Source organism: Pleurodeles waltl, chromosome 3_2 (assembly GCF_031143425.1).
Source record: "Pleurodeles waltl isolate 20211129_DDA chromosome 3_2, aPleWal1.hap1.20221129, whole genome shotgun sequence".
NCBI lineage: Eukaryota > Metazoa > Chordata > Amphibia > Caudata > Salamandridae > Pleurodeles > Pleurodeles waltl.
Genome location: NC_090441.1, coordinates 217,491,631 through 217,513,750, shown reverse-complemented (window position 1 = coordinate 217,513,750; position 22,120 = coordinate 217,491,631). Strand labels below are relative to the sequence as shown.

At 47.9% G+C, this 22,120-nt stretch overlaps 1 protein-coding gene across 2 annotated transcripts in view; it reads left to right on the top strand.

The window, feature by feature from the left end:
- The window catches only part of LOC138286729 (uncharacterized), a 150,283-nt gene that overhangs the window by 45,290 nt on the left and 82,873 nt on the right, over positions 1-22,120 (top strand). For both annotated transcript variants that reach the window (XM_069227252.1, XM_069227251.1), the window contains exon 5: positions 7,885-7,998. In XM_069227252.1, the coding sequence (XP_069083353.1) occupies positions 7,885-7,998 (114 nt within the window). The remainder of the gene's footprint in view (positions 1-7,884; positions 7,999-22,120) is intronic.

Genomic DNA, 22,120 nt, shown 5'->3' with positions numbered 1-22,120 from the left:
TCCAGGGGGGGCAGGAGCCCACTAAACCCCGGATGAAGGTACAAAAGGGCTGCCTCCCGGTGGAAGAAGCCGAAGATTCTGCAACAACGGAAGGTGCCAGGAACTTCTCCTTTGGTCAGAAGATGTCCCACGGCATGCTGGAGGATGCAGAAGTGTTTCCACACAGACTGCAAACAAGCCTTGCTAGCTGCAAGAGTCGCGGTTGAGGATTTTGGGTGCTGCTGGGGACCAGGAAAGACCAGGATGTTGCCCCTTGGAGGAGGAGACAGAGGGGGCGCTCAGCAACTCAGACAGCCCCCACAGAAGCAGGCAGCACCCGCAGAAGTACCGGAACAGGCACTTTGAAGATCTGAGGACAGCGGTCGACTCAGAGTCACAAAGGAGGGTCCCATGACGTCGGAGTCCAACTCAGCGAGTTGGGCAATGCAGGACGGAGTGCTGGGGACCCATGCTAGGCTGTGCACAGAGGAAGTCCTGGAAAAGTGCACAGAAGCCGGAGCAGCTGCAAATCATGCAGTACACACAAGGACTTACCTCCACCAAATTTGGACAGAAGGGCCACTGGACTGTGGGAGACACTTGGACCCAGCTCCTGTGTTCCAGGGACCATGCTCGTCAGAATGAGAGGGGACCCAGAGGACCGGTGATGCAGAAATTTGGTGCCTGCGTTGGCAGGGGGAAGATTCCGTCGACCCACGGGAGATTTCTTCTTGAGTTCCAGTGCAGGGTGAAGGCAGACGGCCCTCAGAGCATGTACCGCCAGGAAACAGTCAAGAAAGCCGTCAGGATGAGGCGCTACAATGTTGCTGGTAGTCGTCTTGCTACTTTGTTGCGGTTTTGCAGGCGTCCTGGAGCAGTCAGCGGTCGATCCCTGGCAGAAGTTGAAGAGGGAAGTGCAGAGGAACTCTGGTGAGCTCTTGCATTCGTTGTCTGAGGAACAGCCCAGAGGAGAGACCCTAAATAGCCCAAAAAGGAGGTTTGGCTACTGAGAAAGAAGGCTTGGCTACTAAGAGAGGCAAGCACCTATCAGGAGGGGTCTCTGACGTCACCTGCTGGCACTGGCCACTCAGAGCTGTCCATTGTACCCCAACACCTCTGAATCCAAGATGGCAGAGGTCTGGGACACACTGGAGGAGCTCTGGGCACCTCCTCTGGGAGTTGCTGGTCAGGGGAGTGGTCACTACCCTTTCCTTTGTCCAGTTTCGCTCCAGAGCAGGACTGGGGGATCCCTGAACCGGTGTAGACTGGCTTATGCAGAGATGGGCACCATCTGTGCCCATCAAAGCATTTCCAGAGGCTGGGGGAGGCTACTCCTCCCCAGCCCTTCACACCTATTTCCAAAGGGAGAGGGTGTAACACCCTCTCTCAGAGGAAATCCTTTGTTCTGCCTTCCTGGGACCAGGCTGCCCAGGCCCCAGGGGGGCAGAAACCTGTCTGACGGTTTGGCAGCAGCAGCAGCTGCAGTGGAGACCCCGGAAAGGCAGTTTGGCAGTACCCGGGTTCTGTACTTTCCTACAGGTTGTCACACTTGTGTTTACTGTACCTTTTCAAAATGGGGCCACCCTCTAACCTAGAGGACCTGCCATTTTACATGCAGGAGGAATTAAAGGGGTTGTGTAGAGAGAGAGGACTGCCAGTGGGCGGGGACCTCAGGAGATCTCTGAATTTATTTGAAAGGTTTGTGACATATGCCCAGGTCTCCCGCCAGTTTCCCGCTGCCCTGCAGAATCCTCCATGGCGGCGGAGCGCGCTCCGCCGCCATGGGGATTCTGACACCCCCTACTGCCGATGGCGGTAGGGGGTGCCGCGGGGCCCCCGTAAGAGGGCCCCACAAAGTATTTCAGTGTCTGCTATGCAGACACTGAAATACGCGACGGGTGCCACTGCACCCGTCGCACCTTCCCACTACGCCGGCTCAATTCTGAGCCGGCGTCCTCGTGGGAAGGTTGATTTGCCCTGGGCTGGCGGGCGGCCTTTTGGCGGCCGCCCGCCAGCCCAGGGCCAATCCCAAAATACCCTCAGCGGTCTTTCGACCGCGGAGCGGTATTTTGGTGGGGGAACTTTGGCGGGCGGCCTCCGCCGCCCGCCGAAGTTAGAATCACCCCCAATATGCCAAAAGTATCTCAGAGGATATACTCCCTTAGGAGGTAAGTAATATACACAAAATATACACACACAACCAAAATCAGGTAAGTAAACAGAAAAGTAGTGCAAACACTGTAGAACACAATAGAATGCAATAGGAGAAAAAAGGCCTAGGGGCAACACAAACCATATACTCCAAAAGTGGAATGCGAACCACGAATGGACCCCAGGCCTAGTGTACTGTGTGGGGGGTCGCTGGGAGTGTAAGAAAACACTAAGAGTGTCCAGATGCCCTACTCCAAGACCCTGAAAAGTAGGAGTAAAGTTACCCTACTACCCCAGAAAGACAGTAAAGTCGAGATAGGGGATTCTGCAAGGCCAACAACTGACTGCAAAGCACTGAAGACGGATTCCTGGACCTGGGGACCTGCAAAGGAAGCGGACCAAGTCCAAGAGTCACACAAGTGTCCAGGGGGTGCAGGAGCCCCCTAAACCCTGGATGAAGGTACAAAAGGGCTGCCTTCGGGTGGAAGAAGCCGAAGATTCTGCAACAACGGAAGGTGCCAGGAATTTCTCCTTTGGTCAAAAGATGTCCTACGGTGTGCTGGAGGGTGCAGATTTGTTTCCACGCAGAAAGACCACAAACCAGCCTTGCTAGTCACGGTTGAAGGTTTTGGGTGCTGCCAGGGCCCAGGAAGGTCCAGGAGGTCGCCCCTTGGAGGAGAAGACAGAGGGGGCGCTCAGTAACAGAGAGAGCCCACGCAGAAGCAGGCAGCACCCGCAGAAGCACCTGAACAGGCGTTCAGAAGATCTGAGCACGACGGTCGACTCAGCACAACAAAAGGGGGTCCCATGAAGTCGGAGTCCAACTCGGCGAGTTGGGCAATGCAGGACGGAGTGCTGGGGACCTGGGCTAGGCTGTGCACAAAGGAAGTCTTGCAAAAGTGCACAGTAGCCCTAGCAGCTGCAGTTCACGCAGTACACAGGATTACTGTCTGGCGTTGGGAGGCAAGGACTTGTCTCCACCAAATTTGGACAGAAGGGCCACTGGACTGTCGGGACACTTGGACCTAGCTCCTGTGTTCCAGGGACCACGCTCGTCAGGATGAGAAGGGACACAGAGGACCGGTGATGCAGAAGTTTGGTGCCTGCGTTGGAAGGGGGAAGATTACGTCGACCAATGGGAGATGTCTTCTTGGCTTCCAGTGCAGGGTGAAGGCAGACAGCCCTCAGAGCATGCACCACCAGGAAACAGTCGAGAAAGCCGGCAGGATGAGGCGCTACAATGTTGCTGGTAGTCTTCTTGCTACTTTGTTGCGGTTTTGCAGGCTTCCTGGAGCAGTCAGCGGTCGATCCTTGGCAGAAGTTGAAGAGGGAGATGCAGAGGAACTCTGGTGAGCTCTTGCATTCGTTATCTGATGAGATACCCACAGGAGAGACCCTAAATAGTCCTCAGAGGAGGATTAGCTACAGAGAAAGGTAAGCACCTATCAGGAGGGGTCTCTGATGTCACCTGCTGGCACTGGCCACTCAGAGCTGTCCATTGTGCCCTCACACCTCTGCATCCAAGATGGCAGAGGTCTGGGACACACTGGAGGAGCTCTGGGCACCTCCCCTGAGAGGTGCTGGTCTGGGGAGTGGTCACTCCCCTTTCCTTTGTCCAGTTTCACGCCAGAGCAGTGCTGGGGAGATCCCTGAACTGGTGTAGACTAGCTTATGCAAGGAGGGCAACATCTGTGCCCTTCAAAGCATTTCCAGAGGCCAAGAGAGGCTACTCCTCCCAGGCCCTTCACACCTATTTCCAAAGGGAGAGGGTGTAACACCCTCTCTCAGAGGAAATCCTTTGTTCTGCCTTCCTGGGGACTGGGCTGCCCAGGCCCCAGGGGGCAGAAACCTGTCTGAGGGTTGGCAGCAGCGGTAGCTGCAGAGAAAACCCCGGAAAGTTAGTTTGGCAGTACCCGGGCTCTATGGTGGAGATCCGGGATGCATGGAATTGTCTCCCCAATACCAGAATGGCATTGGGGTGACAATTCCATGATCCTAGACATGTTACATGGCCATGTTCAGAATTACCAATGTGACGCTACATATAGGTATTGACCTATATGTAGTGGACGCGTGTAATGGTGTCCCCGCACTCACAAAGTTCGGGGAATTTGCCCTGAACGATGTGGGGGCACCTTGGCTAGTGCCATGGTACCCTCACACTAAGTAACTTTGCACCTAACCTTCACTAAGTGAGGGTTAGACATATAGGTGACTTATAAGTTACATAAGTGCAGTGTAAAATGGCTGTGAAATAACATGGATGTTATTTCACTCAGGCTGCAGTGGTAGTCTTGTGTAAGAATTGTCTGAGCTCCCTATGGGTGGTAAAAGAAATGCTTCAGCCCATAGGGATCTCCTGGAACCCTAATACCCTGTGTACCTAGGTACCATATACTAGGGGATTATAAGGGTGTTCCAGTGTGCCAATGAGAATTGGTAAAATGAGTCACTAGCCTGCAGTGACAATTTTAAAAGCAGGGAGAGCATAAACACTGAGGTTCTGGTTAGCAGAGCCTCGGTGAGACAGTTAGGCACCACACAGGGAACACATATAGGCCACAAACTTATGAGCACTGGGGTCCTGGTTAGCAGGATCCCAGTGACACATATCAAACACACTGACAACATAGGGTTTTCACTATGAGCACTGGGCCCTGGCTAGCAGGATCCCAGTGAGACAGTAAAAACACCCTGACATATACTCACAAACAGGCCAAAAGTGGGGGTAACAAGGCTAGAAAGAGGCTACCTTCCTACAGGAAGGTCCATTTAAAACATGAGCCTGAATAGGTCAGTTTTCAGTGCTTCCTAAAAAGCATGTAGCACTGCTAGGGACCTGCCTCTGTGTTTCAGCTGCTTGAGTGAAGGTTGCTGGATCATTTATCTGTTGATACTTGAGGTGTTTTGCAGGGATTGCAAGAAAACCTACATTTTGAAAGTATTTTCTCCTTTTTCCCAGCAGGCTTTAGGGGCGCCTAGAGAACTTTCCATTTGATCTTGGTTTCAGTTAGTATAATTTCAGTAGACATTTGGTGTCTCATTACAAGTGTGGCGGTCTACAGACTGCCACACTTATGGCGGCGGCCCGACCACCACATTAAAACCTGCTGGTTGGACCACCAGAGATCCGCCAGCACCATCACAGAACTGCCAGCACCGCCAGGATCTTGGATCCCGGCGGTCTGGAAGTGGCAGAGATCCTATTTGGCCAGGGCAGGGGATTATGACTTCGTTCTCCACCAGCCTTTTCATAACAGTAACACCGCACACCATCTGCTTTGCAGACAGAAAACATTGCGAGGGTGCTAGTGCACCCTGCAGGCTACAATATTGCCGTCGGCTCAACTACGAGCCGGTGACAGTGCTGTAGTCTGTTTCCCGCTAGGCTGGCGGGTGGAAACCGAGATTTCCGCACGCCATTCTAGCAGGAAACTATTAATGGGGCTGGCAGGGAGGTAGCCTCTGTGGCGGCAACCTCCCCGTCAGAAGTTCGGTGGACATTAAAAACCAACTGCCGAATTCGTAATGACCCCCGTGGTGTGCTCTCTTCCACGAGTTAAGACATTACATTAAGATATTGAAGAGCTCAGGTGTTTTGTTACTGACATCTGGTAGTAAGGGATTAATTTAGGATATTAGGTGCCCTGGAGCCTTCTGACAGCTTTTAACACTCAGAACAGCATGTGCCGGTGTCCAGCTTTGATTTCCTCCATTGGATTGAATGGCCTCTTTCTAGTCCAACCTACTGGCTGCCTCACATACAGTCTTGACTTTCTTGTGTTTCACCCGGGCAGGTATTCCCAAGTGTCAGCTTAGATCCGCATGGAAGCTGTTCAGGTTACTCGGCTGGGGAATAGAAGGCCACTTGCATCTAGGTGGCACAAAGATGTGTGGTGTAACATGTTTCATAACATGTTTTGGAATGGTCTGTGCTGTGGTTGTAATTGGCGGCAGGTTGTGGGTGTTGGTTTGTAAACTGTGTTTGGTAGTCTGCAGTGAGTGAAGAATGATCCAGTCACAAGGGTGCAATGACTTGTAACTTTTACATTTAGATTTCTAGCTCTTTACCAGCTGTAGGCAGCTTTGTTCCAGGATAGCAGGTACCTCACTGCTGGTTGGCTCAGAACTGATTACAATTAATTCCATTTTGTTTTTATTTAGTTTTAATTTGAGCTTTGGAATACAGTTTTTAATTTGGGAGAGGCATTCCTTCGTTTGTTGATGGATGAGACATTATTAATTATGATATAAAGGTGTGTCTCATCCACATATGGGCGGTATTTAGCAAGTCCCCTAGAAGAAGTGGATTCGGATAAAATACACTAGGGGCCAGCATGGATACTTGTGGTTTAAGAGTGATGTTGATTCAGTTTGTGAGAGTACATCACAGAATTTAACAATCTGGTAGGGCTTGGTGTGCCTTGAACCCTTTAATACTGTTCCACCAAATCCAAAACATGTTGAAAGACTGTGAAGTTGTGTATCCACATAGAGAGCTGCTGTGTGGTCTAATAGGATAAGCAGAAGGATGCACTGTCACACTCTGAGCATCGGCGTCTTCTCATCAGGGTATTTGGGCACAGACCAGGAACCTATTACAGCAAATGCACTGTTCACAGCCATGGTTGAAACTTGTGCTAACACTGTGCACACCACGTTAGTGAAAGCAGACCAGCTGGTTGAAGCCACCAATCTGCAGATGGAGAACCAGCCTCATACTCTAAGGGGGAGGGGAGAAGGATGCCCTATAGGCTGGTGTAATGAGTCACTGCACTCACCTGCAGAGGGTGCTTAGGGCAGAGTCTGTATGGCTCAGTTATCCTCTTCCAGGGATTACTCTTGCGGGGGTGCACTGACTACGCACCATCTCATATGTTGTGCAGAACCAGTGCACCTCCCAACACCTGCTTTTTTCTTGTCCTCACATCTGTAATATGGCACACATAGGGCCATATGTACAAACACTTTTTCCCATAGACACAGAATGGGTAAAAACCTTTGCTACACCTGGCCCTTCGTAAGGTAAGGGGTTCCCTCATTTGCATGGGGCACCTGGTGGTTGGAATGAAAGTGAAGCAATTGAGGACTGATTCCAGGGTGCTCTTTTGACTGTCCGATGTGTTATGGTGTCAAAGGCCACTTACAGATGATGCTGGACAAGGAGGCGTGATTCATCCTTGTGAGTTACACTACTTCATCAACGAGCTGTAGAGCTGTAGATCTGGTGCTGCAGCCGGAGAGGAGCTGTTACTTGCATACCTGGGGAGGTTGGGATGATCAACATTATGCTGACAGTGCAGTGCCTCAACTCCTTGGCAAACCCTGACAAGGAAGGGACACCCAAGGCTACCTTCTTCTGCTGTTCTTGAGCATGGAAAGGTTTTGGATGGCTTTTAGTGAGGTTGGTACCAGTTGGTGATGATGTCCAGGCAGCTGTGGGATCTGCAGCGCATGTTCACTCATTACTCAGGAGAGTAATTGAATCCCAGTGTCCACTGCATAGAGGAATAAACACTGTGTAGTGGTTCCCATTGAACTACTCCCACTTCTGACATCTTCTTCCGTCCCTCACTCTTAAGCCATTGTAAGAGTCCAGTTCATGATATGCCCTGTGTTATACCATCATGAAAAAGTATTTATTATTTCTGCACAACCTCATCCCAAAAAGTAAATGAAGTAAAATCATAGGGTCCTTAAATACAAAAACCCCAAATTAGGATTTGAAATGACCGGCTTGTGTTTTTCTAATAGGATATCACATTCTTAATTCCGACAATATCCTGAGGATGGACGAAGAGTTACTCCCTGGTTCGATGGATCAGTACAGCTCAGAAGGAGGAGAATGCAGCACTGGCCTACGCTTAGGTAAGTAGGACCTTGTAAGCGATCCAAACAATGGAAACCAGTCTTGTGCATGAATCAAAGAATTGGTATTGACGAAAGTGCAAACTGAGTCACATCCAGCATTGGTAGGCACCCAACAGCTAAAGTGCGGCGTGGTGGTGTGGTAGGGCAGGTGTTTAGATGTGCACAGCCATGTGTGGTCACATACATGTACCTTACTTAACGCCACTGGCTGGAGAAAGGAGGAGCCTGTTTGCTGCTGTAGAGAACGTGGCACCCACTGAATATTTGCTAGGAAGCATCCCTGAAGGATTTACTTTGGCTCCACTGTGTGGTTCTTATTGTCTTTAAGACCATTTGCATCGCATGCAAGGCCATCAGAAACACCCCCTCGTACATGGGCAAAAAACTAACCATTTTTGGTAGGCAGGACCATTTCAGGAGCCAATATATTACCAGACTGACCAAATAGGAAACATAAATAATCAGGGACGAAAACCAGACTTCACTGCTTTCACTCTTAGGACAAAGAACAATATCATCAGAAATGCTCCAGCTCCGCCCTGCAGAAGGAAACTTAAAACACGCCTCTTGCAGGAACAGCATCCGCTTCACAGTCAGGATGCCGCAGTAGCTGCCTCATCATAAGCGTTCTTGAATCTAATCTCTTGCCTCTTGGCCATTGTTCAGCACTCTGTGGCTTCCATGCCCGGGCTGTGATTTAGAAAGATCCTTATGTCCCACATAGCTACATAGGAGAGCTGACAGAAAGGATAATAATCCAGGATTCAGCTCTTCTGATGCTTACAACCTCACTTTGCGACAGTCTGATCCCTGCTGCTGTGCAGCCTTAGGAGTGATTGGGATTAGGACGCTAACTTTAGGTTGTCTGCTTTATTCATAAGCCCCTCCAATGTACAAGTGTCCAGGTCAAACACACAAAAACCACTGGAACCCCAACATACCGGATCAAAACTTTGCTTTAGGTTTAACTCTGTGGGAAGGGGTCACTTCCTGTACAGTAGTTGTGACCTGCAGCTTCAAAGGTAACCTGTCCATAAAGAAACTTAAAAGGCAATTACTAATTGTTCTTAAACAGTGTCTGAAGATGTCGTAAAATACGAGTTTGCACCTAGTCAGTACCTGCACCTCACCTCATAGGGAGGCGCATGGGGTTTGTTATACTGTTCCCCGTCACTGTGCAATCAAGGAATGTCTTCAGACAGGGAACACAAGCTGACCATATTGAATCAGATATTGCTCCAGAGTTCACCTAGCACTCTCCTAACCCGGTGGCATCACATACACAAAAGGTATATTATGATACATGGTTGAGAATATTATTATTTCCACCAGAGACTTCACCACCAGGGGTGACACTGGCTAGGCTGAATCTCCTGAAACCTAGAGAGAGAGAGAGAGAGAGACTCGGAGAGAGTCAGAGCACGTGTCCTCCACCTCCATCACAAGCTTCATTTAGCATCTGACTCACCACCTCCGGAAAGTGTTTCAGCAGGTCTTCAGCAGCACAACCCGAAACAAAAGGCATAGCGCTTGCCCCCCAGCTTGTGACTCTGACTTCTCCACCCGTCCCGAGGAGGTCTGAAGCATGTGTTCCCCTAAGGCCCTACGGCATGCTGCAAGATTACAATCTGCACTGTCCCCTTACTGACCGATTCCAGTTTTAAGGAACTTGGAAAGTCTGAGATTTCATGAAAGTTGTCCTTGCAGCACTTTTTCATCTCCCCAGTGAAAGTGATCTTGAATGATACCGTGAACTCCACAGATGCTTCGTAAGGCCATCCAAGTGAGCCAGGACCAGCAGCTGGATGGATTCATAGGTTGTTTTCGAGAGGTATGGTTTGAACTTATTTAACAGGGACAAAAAATTTAACAACTTTGGCTCTTGTCTTTCCTTTATTGTAGCTTATGTTTTGATAGAGAGGTGGCTATCGATGTGGAAGCAAGGGGGTTTTGGTGTCACGTTTTGGGAATGAAGTTCTGTCTTCATGGTTTATGACCACTTAGCTGGGCCAGATACACGGCTTGTCACATAGGCTATCCTTATCCTAATGAGGCTGCTGGATTCGAGCAGCAGAATCACCTGAATTGTGGGGAATTGAGTCTAATCCCACACCAGGTGACACCTGTCGGCCTAATCTGGGTTTCCGGCTAACTAGCAGCGCCTTACCTCTACCCAAGAGCTGGGATGATTGTGGCAACCGGGCCCATGACAGAAATTACTCCTTAGGGAAATTGTGGTTGATCAGATCTCACATATTGAAAGACAAACAGAGGCAGAGAATGGTTAAATAAGGTTTGTTGAATTAGCTGCATCTTAGATAAAAGTGCATGAATGGCAATAACCAGGATGATAAAACATGCTATAAGCAAAATGGTGACAAAAAAAGTTAAACACAGGAAGAGTCGCACCATACTGTCACTAGGAGTAATATATGTGGTTCCTACCTAAGCTATATTAGAGCACAGTGTGATAAGTCCTAATCTGCCCTTTAGGTTTGCCCCCGGGAAGACATCATCCCTCGTACCTGAGCAAGGAAGCCTGTTGTCTAGAAAGACACTATCCCCATGCAGGATGGGGATCTGGTAGTCGAAGCAAGCAGCTGCAGCAGAGTCAATCAGCATGCACTTGTGGTCACCTGGCTGGAATCTCCCTCTAACGTGTATGGAACAGAGAAGTGCTTTTATCATAAAACAGCTGATGTTCTGAGAAAATGTCCCCACATAAGGATGTATATGTTTCTGTGAATGTTAGAGACACAGATTACCACTTTGCCGGCAACTCTATCTGGCTGCAGCCTTGAGGAAAGCACAAAGTGAAAAGAATGTCTTGCTAGAAACGCAATGCTTTCCTAGGACAATAGGACAACTTGATAAAGAAAAGAAAACAGCACCGCAAGTGTGGCCTATGATAAAGTAATAAAATTAAACTGAATAAAACGTAACAAGGTTAAAGTGCACAAGCGGCAGGCCTAGTTGTTAAAATAATGTGTCTAAAAACATGACTATAAATGGCTATACAACAGGCTGTCACTTGTTTGTGCGCAGTGTCAGCTCTGTCCATTTAGGATTATGTTATGGGTATGCACTTGAAATCCGGATTCAGTGAAGGTGTCACTTGATGATTTTGTTTAGCAAGTCCACAAGAATTGTGTGAGTTTTGGGCCACAGTGTTTTCTGAATAATTATGGGTTTGCCACTTTACCACATAATCTGCTACATAATTTGATCTACCCAAACCGCAAAATTCTAGTAGCTGTGCCTTTAAGTCGAGGTGGTTATTATCCCTAGCGGCTGTATGTAGATTCAAGTACTGGGTACGTTTGGGTAAGGGACCCCAGTGGGTTCCCTCTGGAATGAACCCTGGGCACCACAGGCAGTCACTATTATATTTCAAGTCCCTACCACCGTTATTCTCTACCGGAGGGTGTTGCAGTACTGGTGACTGCCCATGTGTGGTGCTGGATTTACTTCAAATCTGAGCTGGAGTAATTTACTACTGTTTCGGCTGTAGTAACTTTAGAAGTGCTGTTTGTGAATGGCAGTGACTGTACTCTTTTGTGGGTAGATGCACGTCCCTTCCTTACCCTTACCTAATCATCTTCCTATTTTCCAGCCACTGCCCCAGTCCCTCACACATTTCCTACTAAAACATGAACTTACGTGTGTGGTGACTCCGCAGTCAGTATAAGGTAAGAGAGTCAGGGCCTCCATGCCTGTGTTTGTGAACAGCTTTTTGCAGGGCACTAGTAACACTATTGCAGTACTTTTAAATGCATTACAGCATGCAGCAGGCCCGTGTGTTTACTGAATCTGTAGTAAGCCCCTCTCCTTCTCACTTGCTGGTGGCACGGCAAAGTGGGACCAAACAGATGCGTTGTGAGAATAATGTGTAAAAAATAACTGCCCGCAACACGATCTAATGAACGTGTGATCACGTGATACTACACTGGGAAATATTTTACTTTCTTTCACTCATTGAGCCTTGAAGAAAGGGACTTACTGAAGCAATGGCACATTTTCAGAAGTCACACACATCCTTCAAAAGCAGAATAATGTTCTTTAACATTTTTTGCGATTTTATAGAGAATACGCTGGCGTATTGCATCAGGGACCCATTCATGGATTGCTCAGCTGTGGAATTTTTATGGAAGGTGTGGGCTATCACAACTCTCAAGGCTGCTTAATTCATGCTGGGATACCGAAAGGTTGGAGCACACATCAAGTATGTAAAAGTAGCTGTAGAAAACCAGTAAGTGAACGTCAGAAGCTTGTTAAATCTAAAAGAATAAATTTATTGTTCTTAAACAGTTGTTATGATAGAACAGTGGTTGATAAAGAAATATGAACAGCCGGGTACGTAGAACAGCTATGGCAGTCAACACCTGTTTCTTCGTCTCAGATTTGATCAAGGATGACAAACTAGATGGACTAAAGGTCAGACATTGTTGCGTTCAAATGACGATTAATTGTGTAAATTGATTAGCTTGTATTTAAAATCACATAGTCAAGGTAAAGTCAATGATTGCTAAACTAAATGTGAATAATGTAGGCATCATCAGTTGAGAAGAGCTGGAGTCTGAAGGGCTCCTAAAGTAAGCTTGTAGACGGTGTAGAGTGTGGCCATGATAAGCCATTTGAGAATAACCAGTCCACCAAATATCATAGGTGCTCCTTGTGAGCTCTCAACATACCTACGCTCCCATCTTTACTGCCACGTACTGTATGATGTGTAACTGCATCTACTCACTGCTACCACTGTAATAGTAAACAATTCACAGTGTCTTTATGCTGAGATCATCGCGAGATCCAGGAATTGAACTCATGGGTCATGATGTGTCTTGTATCACTGAGGATGTACGTAAAGTCTGGCATCCATCAGCTGCTGCAGAAAAACTAGAGACTTCCCACTTTTACTGCTCCTGACCCTTTCCTCCTCACTAATGGTCTTATTTACAGATGGGTTACTCCGTCACAGGCGTGACGGGTGTCCTCTCCACAGCACCACAAGTGGCATAGGTTATAATAGACTTGTAATATGGTGGATGGGATACCCATCATGTTTGTGCCTGAGTTACCCAGTTGCCAAACTTTAAATCAGGGCCTAATGTTTTTTACATGACAGATTGACAACACACTTGCTTCGTACATGTCTACCACAAACAGTGTGGAATATGTAGACAGAATAATAACTTGGATATTAGTGCAGCGGCAAGAAAAGCTTTTCATTCAACAAACAGTGAATGGCCCAGGGAATACTCATTAAAGATACGCATTTTGTACAAACTGCATCAAAAGCATTACAGATCGAGCTTGTTGAAAGCAACATGTCCCTTTCTGTACTCCTAACTCAACTCATAATGCAAACCTTTGCTTGCTTGTGATAATGTTCTTTACCCAGGCACAATACTTGTTGAGACACAACCTTCTGAAGAACCATGGGATAAATTAAGAACATTTTTTTCTTAATTTAGAAAAGAGCTCAGGCATCTCAGCTCTAAGGACTGGTGCATCTCTCATTCCAGGCAGGGAGGGACCAGGCCCTGGCTTTCCTAGTATATTGCTTTTAAGCTGGATATTAGCTATTTATGTGGGACTTTGTAAGGCAGCCTCACCAGCAGCCTTGTGCCTCAGTTTTGTAGTGTGGGTGTGTGCTCCAACTGCAGTGCCAGTGATCACCAAGATTAATAATGGATCATGTATCATGTGATTCTGGCACCAGCTGTCCAGACTCTTATGGAAGCCGACGCAGGGCCTGACGTACAGTTTGGCAGGCGGGGTACTCCATCACAAACATGGCAGAGACCCCGTCTGCCATATTACGATCTCCGTAGATGTTTGTGACAGAGTATTCCCCTCCACCAAGATCCAAATCAGGCCCTAAGTTCTCTGTTGTCCGTTCAAACAGAAGAAAATTCCACATGAAGAATGATCTTCTCCAGCGAGCAATAAAAAAGCTTAGAGATAGAACGAAGACCTACCGGTGGGTTCTACTTATGCAAATCTTTTGCCTAGAAGAAAAGGCATCTTAAGTAAAAAAATAAAAAAAAGTGATGCATCATCCAGGGGGTTTAATAGCACCCTCTTCTTCAGCGGGAACAAGGGTAACTCCCTAATTCAGGTGCAATCCACTACATGGTTCTCAGGTTCAGCAGCACTCCTGTAGCTAGATTCTGCTTGTACTGTAATCTGGCTCAGACTTTCACATTTTGCATTTTCTGAGCCTGCCTAGTTGTCTGTTTTTCTAGATCATACAGGTCTTTTCCTTCCGTCCCACTATTGACAACAAACACGTACACTCTCATATCTTCTCTTCATGGAGGACATGTTCTGCCTTTGTTCATAGTCCTTCCACTTTCGTGGTCTTTCTTAAAGTTCTGCCCTCCTCTAGTGTGCAGGAGAGCAAGTACAAGTTGTGAGTACGAGCTTCAGCCAAGGATACAGTGGTCATGTTGGCCGAGCTAGCAACGCTGCAGCTTCTACAAGGTACATAGTCTCATTTTTGTTAAGACTTTCATGGGCATGAGCCAATATAGTCTAAGCTTTATTGTACATAGAGGTACATCTGTGGTGCATCCCACGTCTGTCAGCAAATCCCACCTCCCTACCTAGAACTATGCCCCATTAGATTCCAATTCCATACTGCTAGCATCCTAGCTCAGTCGCCATGGAAACGCAGACACAGGAGAGTACAACACACCCCTTTCTTTTCAGAACATACCACAACAAACACACTAAGACCAGGTAACTCATGAGGCATCCAACAAAGCAAAGACAGTGTAGAATCACCACTGAGAAGGATTTGACACGAGAGTCACATGCAAATAACTCCAGCCACCTTTTAAGTACTTCTCTCTATGTCCCTCATCTTCTTTCTCCGCCCACTCTGTGAGAAGGTAGCCTCTTTCTAGCCTTGTTACCCCCACTTTTGGCCTGTTTGTGAGTGTATGTCAGGGTGTTTGTCACTGTTTTCACTGTCTCACTGGGATCCTGATAGCCAGGCCTCAGTGCTCATAGTGAAAACACCATGTTTTCAGTATGGTTGTTATGTGTCACTGGGATCCTGCTGGTCAGGACCCCAGTGCTCATAGGTTTGTGGCCTATATGTATGTGTCACTGGGACCCTGTCACACAGGGCCCCAGTGCTCATAGGTGTGCATGTGTATGTTCCCTGTGTGGTGCCTAACTGTCTCACTGAGGCTCTGCTAACCAGAACCTCAGTGGTTATGCTCTCTCATTACTTTCAAATTGTCACTGACAGGCTAGTGACCATTTTTACCAATTTACATTGGCTTACTGGAACACCCTTATAATTCCCTAGTATATGGTACTGAGGTACCCAGGGTATTGGGGTTCCAGGAGATCCCTATGGGCTGCAGCATTTCTTTTGCCACCCATAGGGAGCTCTGACAATTCTTACACAGGCCTGCCACTGCAGCCTGAGTGAAATAACGTCCACGTTATTTCACAGCCATTTTACACTGCACTTAAGTAACTTATAAGTCACCTATATGTCTAACCTTTACCTGGTAAAGGTTAGGTGCAAAGTTACTTAGTGTGAGGGCACCCTGGCACTAGCCAAGGTGCCCCCACATTGTTCAGAGCCAATTCACTGAACTTTGTGAGTGCGGGGACACCATTACACGCGTGCACTACATATAGGTCACTACCTATATGTAGCTTCACCATGGTAACTCCGAATATGGCCATGTAACATGTCTATGATCATGGAATTGCCCCCTCTATGCCATCCTGGCATTGTTGGTACAATTCCATGATCCCAGTGGTCTGTAGCACAGACCCTGGTACTGCCAGACTGCCCTTCCTGGGGTTTCACTGCAGCTGCTGCTGCTGCCAACCCCTCAGACAGGCAGCTGCCCTCCTGGGGTCCAGCCAGGCCTGGCCCAGGATGGCAGAACAAAGAACTTCCTCTGAGAGAGGGTGTGACACCCTCTCCCTTTGGAAAATGGTGTGAAGGCAGGGGAGGAGTAGCCTCCCCCAGCCTCTGGAAATGCTTTGTTGGGCACAGATGTGCCCAATTCTGCATAAGCCAGTCTACACCGGTTCAGGGACCCCTTAGCCCCTGCTCTGGCGCAAAACTGGACAAAGGAAAGGGGAGTGACCACTCCCCTGACCTGCACCTCCCCTGGGAGGTGTCCAGAGCTCCTCCAGTGTGCTCCAGACCTCTGCCATCTTGGAAACAGAGGTGCTGCTGGCACACTGGACTGCTCTGAGTGGCCAGTGCCACCAGGTGACGTCAGAGACTCCTGCTGATAGGCTCCTTCAGGTGTTAGTAGCCTTTCCTCTCTCCTAGGTAGCCAAACCCTCTTTTCTGGCTATTTAGGGTCTCTGTCTCTGGGGAAACTTTAGATAACGAATGCATGAGCTCAGCCGAGTTCCTCTGCATCTCCCTCTTCACCTTCTGATAAGGAATCGACCGCTGACCGCGCTGGAAGCCTGCAAACCTGCAACATAGTAGCAAAGACGACTACTGCAACTCTGTAACGCTGATCCTGCCGCCTTCTCGACTGTTTTCCTGCTTGTGCATGCTGTGGGGGTAGTCTGCCTCCTCTCTGCACCAGAAGCTCCGAAGAAATCTCCCGTGGGTCGACGGAATCTTCCCCCTGCAACCGCAGGCACCAAAAAGCTGCATCTCCGGTCCCTTGGGTCTCCTCTCAGCACGACGAGCGAGGTCCCTCGAATCCAGCGACACCGTCCAAGTGACCCCCACAGTCCAGTGACTCTTCAGCCCAAGTTTGGTGGAGGTAAGTCCTTGCCTCACCTCGCTGGGCTGCATTGCTGGGAACCGCGACTTTGCAAGCTTCTCCGGCCCCTGTGCACTTCCGGCGGAAATCCTTCGTGCACAGCCAAGCCTGGGTCCACGGCACTCTAACCTGCATTGCACGACTTTCTAAGTTGGTCTCCGGCGACGTGGGACTCCTTTGTGCAACTTCGGCGAGCACCGTTTCACGCATCCTCGTAGTGCCTGTTTCTGGCACTTCTCCGGGTGCTACCTGCTTCAGTGAGGGCTCCTTGTCTTGCTCGACGTCCCCTCTCTCTGCAGGTCCAATTTGCGACCTCCTGGTCCCTCCTGGGCCCCAGCAGCGTCCAAAAACGCCAAACGCACGATTTGCGTGTAGCAAGGCTTGTTGGCGTCCATCCGGCGGGAAAACACTTCTGCACGACTCTCCAAGGCGTGGGGGATCCATCCTCCAAAGGGGAAGTCTCTAGCCCTTGTCGTTCCTGCAGTATTCACAGTTCTTCAGCCTAGTAAGAGCTTCTTTGCACCAACCGCTGGCATTTCTTGGGCATCTGCCCATCTCCGAGCTGCTTGTGACTTTTGGACTTGGTCCCCTTGTTCCACAGGTACCTTCAGACAGAAATCCATCGTTGTTGCATTGCTGATTTGTGTTTTCCTTGCATTCTCCCTCTAACACGACTATTTTGTCCTTAGGGGAACTTTGGTGCACTTTGCACTCACTTTTTAGGGTCTTGGGGTGGGTTATTTTGCTAACTCTCACTATTTTCTAATAGTCCCAGCGACCCTCTACAAGGTCACATAGGTTGGGGGTCCATTCGTGGTTCGCATTCCACTTCTGGAGTATATGGTTTGTGTTGCCCCTATCCCTATGTTTCCCCATTGCATCCTATTGTAACTATACATTGTTTGCACTGTTTTCTAAGACTATACTGCATATTTTTGCTATTGTGTATATATATCTTGTGTATATTTCCTATCCTCTCACTGAGGGTACACTCTAAGATACTTTGGCATATTGTCATAAAAATAAAGTACCTTTATTTTTAGTATAACTGTGTATTGTGTTTTCTTATGATATTGTGCATGTGACACTAAGTGGTACTGTAGTAGCTTCACACGTCTCCTAGTTCAGCCTGAGCTGCTTTGCTAAGCTACCATTATCTATCAGCCTAAGCTGCTAGACACCCTATACACTAATAAGGGATAACTGGGCCTGGTGCAAGGTGCAAGTACCCCTTGGTACTCACTACAAGCCAGTCCAGCCTCCTACATTGGTTGTGCAGCGGTGGGATAAGTGCTTTGAGACTACTTACCACTCTTGTCATTGTACTTTTCATAAGAGAAAAATATACAAAACAAGGTCAGTGTATATACACATAGCCAAAAAGTTTTGCATTTCCTCTTTTCACTCTTTTCTAAGTGCTGAAAAGTACTTCTAAACTTTCAAAAAGTTCTTAAAAGTTTAAAAAGTTTTTTCTGTCTTTCCAAAAAGTTCTGAAAACTTTTTTCTCTTTGTCTATCACTTTAACTCTCTCTAAAAAATGTCTGGCACAGGCCAAAAAGTTGAACTGTCCAAACTTGCATATGATCACCTTAGCTGGAAAGGAGCAAGGAGTCTCTGCATAGAGAGAGGTTTGAGTGTAGGGAAGAATCCTTCCTTAGAACTGTTAATTAATATGCTTAGAGTACAGGATAAGGCCATAAGTGCCCAATCTGTAGAAAAAGTAGCTAATGGTTCTCAATCTGATCCAGGGACTCCCCCAGGAAAAGGTTCAGGAAAGAAACTTCTCAGCCTGCCCATTACTAGACAGTCTAGCATAGTTGGTACAGAGGTTGAATCACATCATACTGATGATGTGCTCTCACATTATGCTGGTAGCCAAGCTGTTAGGGTGCCCTTGGTAAGGGACAGGTCTCCTTCTGTTCATTCCCATCATACCTCTGTATCTAGAAATGTCCCTCCCACCCACCCTGATGACAGATTGTTAGAAAGGGAGCTCAATAGATTGAGAGTGGAGCAAACCAGACTGAAGCTCAAGAAGCAACAGCTGGATTTGGATAGACAGTCTTTAGAAGTAGAGAGGGAAAGACAGAAGTTGGGTTTAGAAACCCATGGTGGCAGCAGCAGTATTCCCCATAGTCATCCTGCAAAAGAGCATGATTCCAGGAATCTGCATAAGATAGTTCCCCCTTACAAGGAGGGGGATGACATTAACAAGTGGTTTGCTGCACTTGAGAGGGCCTGTGCTGTACAGGATGTCCCTCAAAAGCAGTGGGCTGCTATCCTATGGCTATCATTTACTGGAAAAGGTAGGGATAGGCTCCTTACTGTAAAAGAAAATGATGCTAACAATTTCCAAGTTCTTAAGAATGCACTCCTGGATGGTTATGGCTTAACCACTGAACAGTACAGGATAAAGTTCAGAGATACCAAAAAGGAGTCTTCACAAGACTGGGTTGATTTCATTGACCATTCAGTGAAGGCCTTGGAGGGGTGGTTACATGGCAGTAAAGTTACTGATTATGAAAGCCTGTATAACACAATCCTGAGAGAGCATATACTTAATAATTGTGTGTCTGATTTGTTGCACCAGTACCTGGTAGACTCTGATCTGACCTCTCCCCAAGAATTGGGAAAGAAGGCAGACAAATGGGTCAGAACAAGGGTGAACAGAAAAGTTCATACAGGGGGTGACAAAGATGGCAATAAGAAGAAAGATGGTGAAAAATCTCAAGATAAGCATGGGGATAAGGGTAAAACCAAAGATCCCACTTCAAATCTTAAACACTCTTCAGAGGGTGGGGATAAAACAAATTCTTCCTCTTCTTCCCAACCTGCACACATTAAAAAGCCTTGGTGCTTTGTGTGTAAAAACAGAGGCCATAGGCCAGGGGATAAGTCCTGTCCAGGTAAACCCCCTGAGCCTACCACCACTAATACATCAAGCTCTAGTGCCCCTAGCAGTAGTGGTACTAGTGGTGGGACTGCTGGCAACAGTCAAGCAAAGGGTGTAGTTGGGTTCACTTATGGGTCCATAGTGGAAACTGATGTAATCAGTCCCAAGACAGTTTCTGTCACACCTAGTGGCATTGGCCTTGCCACACTGGCTGCTTGTCCCCTTACAATGGATAAGTACAGGCAGACAGTTTCAATAAATGGTGTTGAGGCCTTGGCCTACAGGGACACAGGTGCCAGTTTCACTTTGGTGACTGAAAACCTAGTGCCTCCTGAACAACACATCATTGGACAACAGTATAAGATTATTGATGTCCATAACTCCACTAAGTTTCTTCCCTTAGCTATAATTCAGTTTAGTTGGGGTGGAGTTACTGGCCCTAAGCAGGTGGTGGTATCACCTAGCTTACCTGTAGACTGTCTCTTAGGTAATGACCTAGAGGCCTCAGGTTGGGCTGATGTAGAGTTTTATGCCCATGCAGCCATGCTGGGCATCCCTGAGGAATTGTTCCCTCTCATTTCAAGTGAAATGAAAAAGCAAAGGAGAGAAGGCCTGAAAACTCAGGATCCCTCTCCATCAACAGGTATAAAGGGTATCACAGTATCCCCTAACCACCCTACCATTCAGGATACTATTCCTGTGGTGGGAGAAACCTCTCCTGGGGTGGCACCTGTTCCAAGGGAATCATCAGCTGGCAAAGCTGGACTCCTTGAGGTGGAAGTACCTCTCTGTGGGATAACTAACATTGGTGAGAAAAACAGCACCATTTTAGTTAACATGGAGCATCCCTCCAACCCTCCCAGAGAAACTTTAGTGCAGAAACCCTGCACTACCTCACAACACTTAGGACAGCATCCCTGCCCTAGTGTGGAGCTCATAGGACAGCATCCCTGCCCTGCTCCAACTCAAGAGAAACAGCATCCCTGTTCTCTCTTCCAGCCAGATGGACAAAGTTTTTGCCCAGCTATGGCTTTTCTGAGACAGCATCCCTGTCTGGCATTTCCATCACTACAAATAGGTTCAGTGGACAATTCCCACTGCTCTAACCTAAAACTTACTGATAGAAACTCTGAAAATACATCTTCACATTGTTGCTTAGCTAAAAAACTTCAAACAGGGTGGTTTACATCCCCACAGGGAAGTAACCATATAGTGGATGATAAAGGGAGTAACCAGTCTATTGCAGAGCTACTCTCTACTTATCACCACTTAGACAATAAAGTCTCAACTGGCCAAGGTTAGCCTTATTGTCCTTCGTTTGGGGGGGGGTTGTGTGAGAAGGTAGCCTCTTTCTAGCCTTGTTACCCCCACTTTTGGCCTGTTTGTGAGTGTATGTCAGGGTGTTTGTCACTGTTTTCACTGTCTCACTGGGATCCTGATAGCCAGGCCTCAGTGCTCATAGTGAAAACACCATGTTTTCAGTATGGTTGTTATGTGTCACTGGGATCCTGCTGGTCAGGACCCCAGTGCTCATAGGTTTGTGGCCTATATGTATGTGTCACTGGGACCCTGTCACACAGGGCCCCAGTGCTCATAGGTGTGCATGTGTATGTTCCCTGTGTGGTGCCTAACTGTCTCACTGAGGCTCTGCTAACCAGAACCTCAGTGGTTATGCTCTCTCATTACTTTCAAATTGTCACTGACAGGCTAGTGACCATTTTTACCAATTTACATTGGCTTACTGGAACACCCTTATAATTCCCTAGTATATGGTACTGAGGTACCCAGGGTATTGGGGTTCCAGGAGATCCCTATGGGCTGCAGCATTTCTTTTGCCACCCATAGGGAGCTCTGACAATTCTTACACAGGCCTGCCACTGCAGCCTGAGTGAAATAACGTCCACGTTATTTCACAGCCATTTTACACTGCACTTAAGTAACTTATAAGTCACCTATATGTCTAACCTTTACCTGGTAAAGGTTAGGTGCAAAGTTACTTAGTGTGAGGGCACCCTGGCACTAGCCAAGGTGCCCCCACATTGTTCAGAGCCAATTCACTGAACTTTGTGAGTGCGGGGACACCATTACACGCGTGCACTACATATAGGTCACTACCTATATGTAGCTTCACCATGGTAACTCCGAATATGGCCATGTAACATGTCTATGATCATGGAATTGCCCCCTCTATGCCATCCTGGCATTGTTGGTACAATTCCATGATCCCAGTGGTCTGTAGCACAGACCCTGGTACTGCCAGACTGCCCTTCCTGGGGTTTCACTGCAGCTGCTGCTGCTGCCAACCCCTCAGACAGGCAGCTGCCCTCCTGGGGTCCAGCCAGGCCTGGCCCAGGATGGCAGAACAAAGAACTTCCTCTGAGAGAGGGTGTGACACCCTCTCCCTTTGGAAAATGGTGTGAAGGCAGGGGAGGAGTAGCCTCCCCCAGCCTCTGGAAATGCTTTG